Genomic DNA, 12,657 nt, shown 5'->3' on the forward strand with positions numbered 1-12,657 from the left:
CAAAATGGCGAATTAAATGTAAGGGGACATGCGGTTTATGTAAATAGAAATGGCTCATTCAGAGGTAATAAAAACATAACTGTTCATTAGGTAAGGTCTTTATACACCACTGAAAACATAGTTATGTATATTATATTGCATTTCTGTCAATAGATCCTCCTAAATATTACACAGTGGACCTTTAGGATGCTACTAGGTGAGGAAGAATTTGTTTGAGCCTTTATATTATACAATTTCTTTTTCAGCATTTTTGTCATTTATTTATTGCTCATATAACTTGTGCTGTGTCCATGAATTATATTGGTAATTTAATTAATCAAGTTTTTATAAAATACAAATAAAAAATGTACTATGCATGCATTTCAAAGAATAAAATATAATGAACTTTTTAAATAATATAACTAAAATAATACAACTAAAAATAAAACGATATAAAAATATAGACTGTTTATTACATTTGTAATCAATTTTTTTTAATGAAGTACACGATTTATTTAAAGATGAATAAAAACCCTAAAATCAAACACAATAATTATTAATGCCAATTATATTAATCTTAATACTAATTATATAGTATTAATACCATATTTCATTTTGTCATTATACATTTTTATGATGTTATATATTTAAATAGCTTAAATTAATTGCTAAAAATAGCTCTGCTTATTCTTATATGACATTTATATGAAAATTATCAGTATGTAAACAAAAATGGATGTATTGTATCATACAAATCTGTGAATTTTCACAGTGTTCACAGTCATTTGTTGTATATACATAAAACAGTTAATATTTTAAGGGCATTTACACCATATTCAGCTTTTGCCCTTAATTTTGACAACGCCATTTTGTGGGCCTGAAAATGCTAACTTTTAAAAAGTTTTTGTAAACAATACTCTTATCGTCTCTGTGTAAAACTAACAAAAAACAGAATTTGTGAAAATTATGACGTAACGCGCATATGTATTACATGTTCAGTCTATACGCGCGTACTGTTTCTTTACTAAGTGACATCGCCAACTACTGGCCTGGCAGCATAATAACAGCATTTTTAGTTGTTTTCTTGGATCCGTGTGAACTGGTATTGTTTTGACAACAAGAAATATGAAGGAAAAACTTTTACATGTGTAAACGTACCCTTACATTGAATGAGTTTCTATATTCACATTACTGGCAATGCAATTTTTTTTTTTTTTAGACATTTTGTATACTTCTTTTTAAAACGCTCACTGGTGTGCTTTATATCAGTGTCACAAGATTGAATTTTCTATAGGATAAAGCAACTTCTACTGAACTGTGGATAAACTATGAAATATTCTTCAGCCCCTCCCCTTCACCATAATATTCCTTCATCTGCACATGCGTTCATTAACACACATATGCTTCCAGACGTCTCAGTCAGCATGAGTTGTTGTGGTGACAGGACCTTGGCTCTTTCCTGTACAGGCCTGGTTATGGCCCAGGGGACGAGGCGCAATCACAATCAGGAAAAAATGGATCTGTCCTTCCTTCAGTGGCACTCAGGGGACTGTCATCCACTCTGTAGGCTTTAATCTCTCATCTGGAGGCAATTTGCTCCCATTTACATAGCCACAACAGGGCTTACTGTAATAAGGAGCACAATTATCCATGGTTGGCCAGTTTCAAGGGAGTTTATGTGGAGATGTTTTTGACCAAGGAAATTTACTCACTTTATAGAAATGTTCATTAACAAATGCATTTGGGTCCATTTTGACCTGGAAGAGGAACATAATAAAAAAATAAAAAAAATCCATAGATTTTAGTATGAAAATTAAATTTAGATATAGATATCAAAATACACATTTATTTTTTTCAGATTTTTAAAATAAAACATGTAAGAGATATAACCATTTAAACTAAATTGTTAACTTTTCTCATATGGGTCAAAATTGACCCGGAAATTAACTGTGGCTTTACCCATGAAATTATTACTTTCCTACCCTCACACAAATTTTTCCGCACTGGGACTATATTTGTTTATAAACATATTTTTTTGCTTATTTTATTGAACATCAGTGTCTGTTGCCACCATTTTTTAAAAAGCAGTAAGTTACTTGAGTCTGTGCGTTACAGTGATTTTACCAAGGGTAGGGAGATTGCTTACATTAATTTCAATAAAATATTACCATAATGTTAACATCAATAATAATATATTAGCCAAGATGTTAGAACAGATCCAAAGGTCAAACAAAAACATTTAAATTAAAACAGTACTTTATGATTTAAGATGAAAGTTTAATCTAAATCTTTTTTTTTTTGGTAATGAAATATTATGTAACTCAGAAATTGGTTGCAAAAGCTGCATAGCATTTGAATCACATGCTCTTAAATACTTGGTCTGAATTTGTTGGCGTAATACAGGACTGTGATTTGGCATATTTGCACTGGGCAAGTATATAAGCACATGCTTTGTTTTTGTTGGGTAATCGAGTTATTTGTGAAAATAGCAGAAATTCTTTAGGAAAATGGTTTTTATTTATTTATTTTTTTTTAATCTGCCTTTTACTGTGAAGTTTGAATTAATGTAACCTCAAGCGAAAGCCTGCGTGAAACCATGATCACAGGATTCTGTTCTTATTATTAAATATAAAGGAACTTGTGGCTATTACGCATCATTGAAATATTCCAGTGATCCACCCTGTCTCACTTTTCAGTTTCGCCAGTAAAGGCGTGCAGTCTGGCACCAGTTTTATAGATTTTTTGTTTTAATTTGTGATGTTGAAGTAAAAGTTCCCATAGACTTCGTGTCTGCTTGAAGTCTCTTTTTCAGTTTACTCAGATTCTTCCTGTCGAAGCAGGCCAGCCCTCTCCCACACTGCTGGATCAATTGGAAAAGACAGGATGGAAGGATACTCTTTCTGCTTGACTTCAGGTCACTGTGGATTATTATTTAAGAGAAAAGTCTTTATCATAGATGGTGCTGACCTGAGCGATATCTCTCTGAGTTACAGCTGGGAGTGAAAAAGATAGCATGAGTTATAAATCGAGTTGATTGCTTATATAGTTGTCTCTGTAAAATAAGCTGGGGTAGCAGAAAAGATTAAAAAAAATGTATATATATATATATATATTGTTTAACTTCTTTAACCAGTCTTGAGTCAAATTATTCAAGAAAAGAAGACTAATTTCTGGAACTCATGAGCCCGTTTGCAGTGTCTGTTACAGAGAACATCAGAACCGCTAGTATTTCAATATAATCCTGGAGCCAGCACATTTTCCCAAACAGCCTCTCATATTTTCCTATTTGCATTTGTTATGCCCTCAGTTTCTATCATAATCCACATTTTTAAGAGGAGCCAAAAGTCTGCAGATATGTTTGGTTACCATTTTGTTTGCTTTCCTATTTTTCTCGAAACTTCCTGCCTCGCATCCTCCGGAACGCACTATTGGAGGTTATTAAACGTGATGTTTCTGCTTGTAGGAGACGCTGAAGTTCACATCAGTCTGTTCATGTGCACAAAGTCTTAGACAGATAGATAGATAGATAGATAGATAGATAGATAGATAGATAGATAGATAGATAGATAGATAGATAGATAGATAGATAGATAGATAGATAGATAGATAGATAGATAGATAGATAGATAGATAGATAGATAGATAGATATACAAGGATAGATATACAAGGATAGATATACAAGGATAGATATACAAGGATAGATATACAAGGATAGATATACAAAGATAGATATACAAAGATAGATAGATAGACAGGTAGGTAGACATAGACAGACAGACAGACAGACAGGTAGATAGGTAGACACCGATAGATGGACGGACAGACGGACAGACAGACAGATGGATGGATAGATAGATAGATAGATAGATAGATAGATAGATAGATAGATAGATAGATAGATAGATAGATAGATAGACAGGTAGACAGGTAGACAGACAGACAGACAGACAGACAGACAGACAGACAGACAGACAGACAGACAGACAGACAGGTAGGTAGACAGACAGGTAGGTAGGTAGGTAGACACCGATAGATGGACGGACAGACAGACAGATATACGTAGACAGACGGACAGACTGACAGATGGATAGATAGATAGATAGATAGATAGATAGATAGATAGATAGATAGATAGATAGATAGATAGATAGATAGACAGGTAGACAGGTAGACAGGTAGACAGACAGACAGACAGACAGACAGACAGACAGACAGACAGGTAGGTAGACAGACAGGTAGGTAGGTAGGTAGACACCGATAGATGGACGGACAGACAGACAGATATACATAGACAGACGGACAGACTGACAGATAGATAGATAGATAGATAGATAGATAGATAGATAGATAGATAGATAGATAGATAGATAGATAGATAGGTAGACAGATAGACAGGTAGACAGATAGACAGGTAGACAGATAGACAGACAGACAGACAGACAGACAGACAGGTAGGTAGGTAGACACCGATAGATAGATGGACGGACAGACGGACAGACAGACAGATATACGTAGACAGATGGACAGACTGACAGATGGATAGATAGATAGACAGACAGACAGGTAGACAGACAGGTAGGTAGGTAGGTAGGTAGACACCGATAGATGGACGGACAGACAGACAGATATACATAGACAGACGGACAGACTGACAGACAGATGGATAGATGGATAGATAGACAGACAGACAGACAGGTAGGTAGACACCGATAGATGGACGGACAGACAGACAGATATACATAGACAGACGGACGGACAGACAGATGAACAGATAGGTAGGTAGATAGATAGACAGACATGTAGATAAATAGATAGACAGACAGACAGACAGACAGGTAGACATAGATGGACGGACGGACGGATGGGCAGACAGACAGGCAGACAGACAGACAGACAGACAGACAGGTAGGTAGACATAGATAGACAGACAGATAGACAGATATACATAGACAGACAGACAGGTAGATAGACATAGACAGATAGATGGATAGATAGACAGACAGACAGCTGGATGGATGGATGGATGGATAGATAGATGGATAGATGGATAGATGGATAGACAGACAGACAGATATAGATAGATAGACAGACAGACAGATATACAGACAGATAGACCGGTAGATAGACAGACAGATAGACAGGTAGATAGACAGACAGATAGACAGACAGATAGATGGATAGACAGACAGACAGACAGACAGACGGACAGACAGATGGATGGATAGATAGACAGGTAGGTAGACATAGATAGATAGATAGGTAGGTAGGTAGGTAGGTAGGTAGACAGGTAGGTAGACATAGACAGATAGATAGATAGATAGATAGATAGATAGATAGATAGATAGATAGATAGATAGATAGATAGATAGATAGATAGATAGATAGATAGATAGATAGATAGATAGATAGATAGGCGGGTAGACATAGACAGATTGATTCTCATCTTATTTTGTTGTTTTTACTTACTTATTCCAAGAAAGTTGGTACTCATAATCTTTTCTGAACTTTATACTCCCACACCAGAATGTTTTCCATGGCAGTCTGTCCTGTCGGCAATTTAAATAATGGCCTAAGGCGCTGACATGGAATCATCAAAATAGTCTGAAGAGACCAAGAATCCATTAAAATATTACACACAGGTGGATGTCAACACTTACAGTACCGCACATACCACAATAATGGTGACAAGTTATAATGAGCACTGAAACATTACCATTTAATAAAAGTACTGAAAGTGACAATAAATATAATACAATAGAACAGTCAATTGTAATTTACATTGCTTTGCATACTGGGAACTCAACTTGGCATAAAGCTTTACAAGTGTTCATTATTAGCTTTGTGATTTACTAACTAATGAAAGAAAAAAAAAAAAATTTAAGTGGCTCAACCAATATAGCATTCGGTGTTGCTAATGGTGCCAAAATTATGCACTATACCTTTAAGCATTGATCATGTTTAAGTCCCTCATCGCGACACTGGGGAGGTTCTCTATAACCTTCACATTCAGTATTTATGACCCGTATAGAACCTTCATGAGTTCTTTACTTTCATGCAGTCCATCTGGTTACAAACACGGACAAAGAGGTGCTACGTGAGGTCCCTCACATCGATGAGTTGTCGTGCCAAGTTTTTGTGAACCTTGCTCTTCTGTTCACAACCAAAGGGGCATGGAGATGCCAAGTGCCTGATTTCTCATGTCTGAAAGACTTGCAGTGTAGTAGCCGCCTTTGAATAAGCATGCCTTTATCCCTGACTGTCACTGAACTCTTACTGCATAACTAGACAGCATTTATGGCGACATAAGCATGTTCCAGAGTAGGCAGCAAAATGATGCTGTATAAGCTTAATTAAGACTTAAAGTTGAGCAAAAAAAACAAACAAAAACATATCATTATTAACATTATTCAGTAAAGATGGCACACATAGACAAGAGCAATGTTAATTATAAATTCATATATATTTTTAATTCAATACTTAAAATTATTCACAAAAAATAGTTCCATCTAATGAGGAATTCTTGGTTTACACATATTTTCGTGATATTTTTTGCTTTTTGTTGTTAGCTAATTGTTGTTTTGTTTTAATGCCAAAGTCTACAGTAAAGTCTTTATGCAAGTACAAATTAAAGGATTAGTTCACTTTCAAATCAAAATTAGTCCAAGCTTTATTCACTCTCAAGCCATCCTAAGTGTATATGACTTTCTTCTTTCTGATACAATCTGAGATATTTTAATAAATATCCTGACGCATCCGAGCTTTATAATGGCAGTGAACAGGGGTCACGAGTATGAGATGAAGAAAGTGTCTCCATCTACATCCATCCATCATAAACGTACTCCACACGGCTCCGGGGGGTTAATAAAGACCTTCTGAAGCAAAGCGATGCATTTGACATTGTGATATGAAGTAATATATCTAGCTTCTGCCAGACCGCCTTCTGTATTCAAGTTACGAAGAAAGTGTAAACTGGCGTTGCATCAGTTACGCTTTTTCCGCAAGTTGAATAGGGAAGGTATAGGACGTAGCATGAGCTTTTTGAACTGCGAGAGTTTTACAGTTTCTTCGTACGTTGAATATGGAAGGCGGTCTGGAGGAAGCTAGATATTTTACTTTATAACTTGTTAAATTTTTATTTATTTATTTATTTATTTTTTACACAAACGCATCGTTTTACTTCAGAAGGCTTTTATTAACCCCCGGATCAGTGTGGAGTACGTTTATGATGGGTGTGGATGGAGACACTTTCTCCAGCTCATACTCGTGACCCCTGTTCACTGCCATTATAAAGCTTGGATGCATCAGGATATTTATTAAAAAAATTATTATTATTGAAACTGATTTTACCAAGTTCAACATGTTCCTGGATTGTTCCTAGAACAATATTCAAATCAACCAATCAGATTTGAGGGACAAGTTTACAGTTTATGTCAAGTTTAGGCTTACAACCAGGATTAGGTGCTTCTACATAATTTCCCTCTGATTTTAGGGATAACTTATGGGTAAGGCTAGGTTTTGGGATAGGGATAGGGCTAAATTTTCAGACAGGAATGTTGCGCCAGGATCAATAAAATATGTTCACCCAGGAATATGTCTTACTTGGCAAAATCACAGTGACCTGTTCTCATTAAGTTATTAAAATGTATTTTTTTAATGTTCTCTGAACATACAAAGCTACTTTTTGTTTAAACAGGGAACAGGACATTGAAAGTTCTGCACTCCCAACTGTGTTTTATGGGGTTAATGGAAGTACTTACTCTTTACTGTAAATGTCTCAGTAAATTCCCTCTTTTTAGAATAAAAACTGCAAACACAGTTATCACATTGACCCCGCAGAATTTCCCTTCCACTTTCACAATGAACTAGTCTTGCCGAAATGGCTTGGCCTTTAAACTCTGAATAACTCTGTGACTGGAGAAGGCCCCAGACCCTTTTTATTGCCTAATCATGACCCTAGTTTTTCTCATTTATATAGGCTGTAATTAACTGACTACAAAATTGTGCAAAGAGCATGTAGCAATATTTGCAGTAAGCTATTACAATTAAAAATGTAGCATTAGAATTAACATCCCTGGATTGAACTTTAGTGAGAGAACTCAAATATCCAAATTGTCAGTGTTGTCAAATTGACAACTTTACATTTCAAGTTGACTACTGGAAGCTTAAACACTTGTTGTACAGTGTAGTAGAATATATCATACAGTAGTACAATATAGCAGAATATAAAAGGTTTTGGAGACTTATGAATTCAATTCTCACACACTGTTTTATATTTCCCCCATATCTCCCATTCCAAAGTATTGCATGCCATATCCCTCATGGCACTGACTTAAAACCACACCAATTCCTGCATTTTTCTGGTTTATAGAAAGAAAGAAAGAAAAAACATGCTGTTTATCATGGGCTCAATTGAAAATAACCGCAGAGGGAGATGGACCAATGGGAAAATAAATAGCTAAATCTCATACTACAGGAAGCATATTTTGAACTTGAACAGACGCACACTAACAGGAATATGATATGGTTCAGCTTCTTGTCCTGGCACACATTAGAGAAAGACTTTTACAGAATAAAGGTCCTGTAAAAACACAGAATAAGAAACATGCATTGTTCTTTCTTGCCACCAGAGAGGGCTGTTGTTTAAAGGCCCTGTCGTTTAAATCAGTAATTCCCCTGCTGAAAAATCCAGCATTGCAGGTCACATATGTTTTGCATGCTGGGACCAGCATGGGATGTTGGTTGCTGGTTTGCTTGTCACCAGCATGGGAAGCGGGAATGAATGTGGACCAGCTTTACCATCTCAGTTTTGCTTGAGAACAGCATGACTATGCTGGTCCACCAGCATGACCAGCCTAGATCAACATGCTGGTTTATTAAAAAATGTGCCCCAAGAAGCCGCGGTTTACAGTGAATTTAGAACAGCTAAGGGGCATTGTTTGGCACAACGCGGAGCGGAGCTGTTCTAAATTCACTGTAAAACATGGCTTCACAGGGTTTACTGCTTTTATAAAACGGTTAACACACAACACATATATTTGAGGCAAAATATGTAGGCTACTAAAATGTTACTTTTTTATCCTTCACACACATACATCTACTTATCTCTCAGCAAAGTACTCTATAAACCAGACCGGTTTGCGGCATTACTCGATGAACATACAGTAGGCCTACCATGAAAAAGAAGACTTTTAAATAACATTTTTGCACTTCAGAAACTGTGGGCCTTCCACACACACATGAACACACATCAGTGTATCTCCTGTATGAGAAGACTGGCTGTGTCCTAAAGGGCACTATTTGAGGAGAAAGCCATTTGTAATGGTGTCTGAACCATAGTGGACGTTATCAAGTGCACTTATTCAATCCCATAATGCACCGCAATAAGGAGTGTGCAACTTATGTACGCTCAACGGCCAGAGAATACCCATAATGCACTATGAGGGTCCTGAATCATCCATCCATCTATTTTCCAAACCGCTGGTCCAATGTGGGTCCAGCATAATATATATGAGCCTTTTGAATGCGACATGTGGGAAAACAAAAAATGTCGGAAAGCACTGCTTTATGAAGATTAAACAATTTTTTGTCAATTATAGATTATATTATAATCTCTTTTTTTTTCTTCACTTTTTTTGCAGAGTTCTTCCTTAGTAAATGTAAACAGCACTAAAGGTAAGAGAATCACCTCATGACAATAAAACATATCAAATACATAAACATCAATGGTACTGGGTTTATCTTGCCGCACGTACATTTTTACAATATGTTTTAGATCAGGGATGGACAACTCCGGTCCTGGAGGGCCAGTGTCCTGCAGAGTTTATCTCCATCCCTGATAAAAACTCACTTGCCTATAACTTTCTACTAATCCTAAAGACCTTGATTAGCTGGTTCAGGTGTGTTTGATTAGGGTTGGAGCTAAACTCAGCTGGACACTGGTCCTCCAGGACCGGAGTTGTCCATTCCTGTTTTAGATGATACATACTTAGAAGAAAAGGTTCTATATAGAAGCTTAAAGAGTTCCGTTAGGTGCTGGGTGTTCCCATCATGATATAATTTAATTGGCATAAAGGTACATTAAAAAAAAATATTAAAAAAAAAATCATTTTTTCCCCCCATTTTTTTCACTCTGTTTAACATTTTTGTCTTTGTTATGAGGATTAGACAGATGAAAAATTTATATTTTTCAGAAACTCCTACAAAGGGGACTGTACATTATACTTAACTTACAAAGTCCCTTTACTTGCCATGTGTTTTTATTTAGTAGAGCCCTTTCGGCTGTTTTTTAAAGAAATTTGCTGTCAAATAAATATTTATAGCCTCTTTATTTCAAATGTAAGAGAGAAGCTGACACTAATAGCTACAGTAATATGGCAATAAAAATTCAAAGTTGGTAATAAAGAGCCATTTCTCTGCAAGACCACATAGGACATTCTGTTTTGAGAAATCCTGATAAATGAAAAACAGGAAATTCACACACGCACTGCAGAGATTTTTCTTATTGTCTTTCCCAGAGATTTTGTAAATCAAACTTCTGCATGTATAGATTTCTGCATGTATAAATGTGGGTCATGTATACATTAGAACAAATGTAATAAGAACAAAAGTATCTTGAGATGAAACTATATGTAGCAGCGTGTGAGGTTCAGACTTTTAGTAACTATGATTCTAGTCTAATGAGGCACATTCTTATTGGTTAATTATGGATTCTGTGACAAGTTCTCATCTCAAATGAATGAATAGCATGTTTATACATTTAACAATAGCTTATCTATTGCTCAATGATTGATTCCAAATGCTCAGTGATTGCTTGCATTCTTGCACTCTTTTAAAAGTGATTGTCTCATATTTCTTTTGCTGTGTTGCAGTAATGCTCTTTCAAGAGGTTTGGGGGAAAAGCTTCTGCCGCACTATAGAGAAGCTAGTGGAAGTCGTACAGGAGTACCCTGGGGAGGTGGAGCACATTTTCAGCCCCGCATGTGTGCCATTGGTCCGCTGCGCTGGTTGCTGTGGAGATGAGAACCTGGAGTGTCACCCTACGCTCACTTCTAACACCACTATGCAAGTAAGAACAATACTGTTTCAAAAGAAGCACAAAAGTTCTTATGATAATTGTGACTTCATAATAATATCTCAGAGTTGTGACGGTCTTATTTTCACATTTACCTAAAAATTACTTTTTTCACTCTGGGAAGGAAACTGGCTTCCACATGTACTTAGACATTTGATTCCTCTAAATATTATATTAGACACTCACCATCCCCTTTATTCGGTTCACCTTGCTAGTACCTGGTTGGACCCCCTTTTGCCTTCAGAACTGCTTTGATTCTTTGAGGCATACATTCAACAAGGTCCTGGAAACATTCCTCAGAGATCTGTCAATACTGACATGATAACATCACACAGTTGCTGCAGATTTGTCAGCTGCACTTCCATGATTCGAATCTCCCATTCCACCACATCCCAAAGGTGCTCTATTGGATTGAGATCTGGTGACTGGAGGCCATTTGAGTACAATCAACTCATTGTCATGTTCAAGAAACTAGTTTGAGATGATTTGAGCATTGTTATGGTGTGTTATCCTGTTGGAAGTAGCCATCAGAAGATGAGTACATGTGGTCATAAACATTATGCATTTAAATGATGCTCAGTTGGTACAAAGGGGCCCAAAGTGTGCCAAGAAAATATATACAAGGCAGGATGGATCCATGCTTTCATGTTCTTTACGCCATATTCTGACTCATCAAATCGAGTTAATGTCATCACCAGGCAACACTTTTCCAATCTTCTATTGCCCAATTTTGGTATGCCCATGCAAACTGTAGCCTCAATTTCCTGTTTTCCCTCGTCCCTCTACTGACAGGAGTAGTACCCCTTTGTGTCTTCTGCTGCTATAGCCCAATTGCTTCAAGGCTCAACGTGTTGTGCGTTCAGAGATGCTCTTCTGCAGACCTTGGTTGTAACAATTGATTATTTGTGTGACTGTTGCCTTTCTATCAGCTTGAACCAGTCAGGCCATTCTCCTCTAACCTCTGGCATCAACAGGGCATTTTCGCCTACAGAACTGCTACTCAATGGATATTCTCTTTTTTTCTGACCATTTTATGTATATCCTGCTTGTTTATTACTTGGAGCAGGAGCAGATGACTGCCTGATAGACCTGTGGGCCACAGATCCAGTTCCCTCCCAAGTCCCCACCCTCGAACCTACTCTTTTCCCGCCGGCCCTGTCCAGCTATCTGGATGCTCCGGTCCTCTCTGGAGACTTTCCTCCTCTGATAGTCCCGCCCGACTTCCTGGCCCCATTTTATTTCACTGGTTCCGTCCAGTCCCCTAGATGCACCGGCTTCACCTGTGTCTTCCTGCTCCTCTGCTCTGCTCCCACCGCTAGCTCTGTGCATCACTTTAGCTCTGCTTCAGGCTTCCCCTGCACCAGCTCAGTGTGACGCCGAGTCCCTGGCTGCACCTCAGGCCTCCGGGCTCATGTCTCCACCTCTGCCTGTCAGCCCGTCAGTTCTGCACCAGCTCTGCGTTCCCTTGACTTCACCATGCTCCGTCAGCCCTCATCCCTCTGGCTCAGCCTCAGTCAGTTGTCACTCTGCCTCTGCCATGAACTTCTGGGTCTCCGCCCCTCCACCCTTTCGGCTCCACCGGCTTCTCCTTCTGTCTGGCTTCCCC

At 37.5% G+C, this 12,657-nt stretch overlaps 1 protein-coding gene across 2 annotated transcripts in view; it reads left to right on the forward strand.

The window, feature by feature from the left end:
• Positions 1–12,657, forward strand: part of pgfb (placental growth factor b) — a 29,673-nt gene that overhangs the window by 13,410 nt on the left and 3,606 nt on the right. For both annotated transcript variants that reach the window (XM_067368237.1, XM_067368236.1), the window contains exons 2-3: positions 9,619–9,652; positions 10,849–11,045. In XM_067368237.1, the coding sequence (XP_067224338.1) occupies positions 9,619–9,652; positions 10,849–11,045 (231 nt within the window). The remainder of the gene's footprint in view (positions 1–9,618; positions 9,653–10,848; positions 11,046–12,657) is intronic.

The sequence above is a fragment of the Chanodichthys erythropterus genome, chromosome 18, assembly GCF_024489055.1.
Source record: "Chanodichthys erythropterus isolate Z2021 chromosome 18, ASM2448905v1, whole genome shotgun sequence".
NCBI lineage: Eukaryota > Metazoa > Chordata > Actinopteri > Cypriniformes > Xenocyprididae > Chanodichthys > Chanodichthys erythropterus.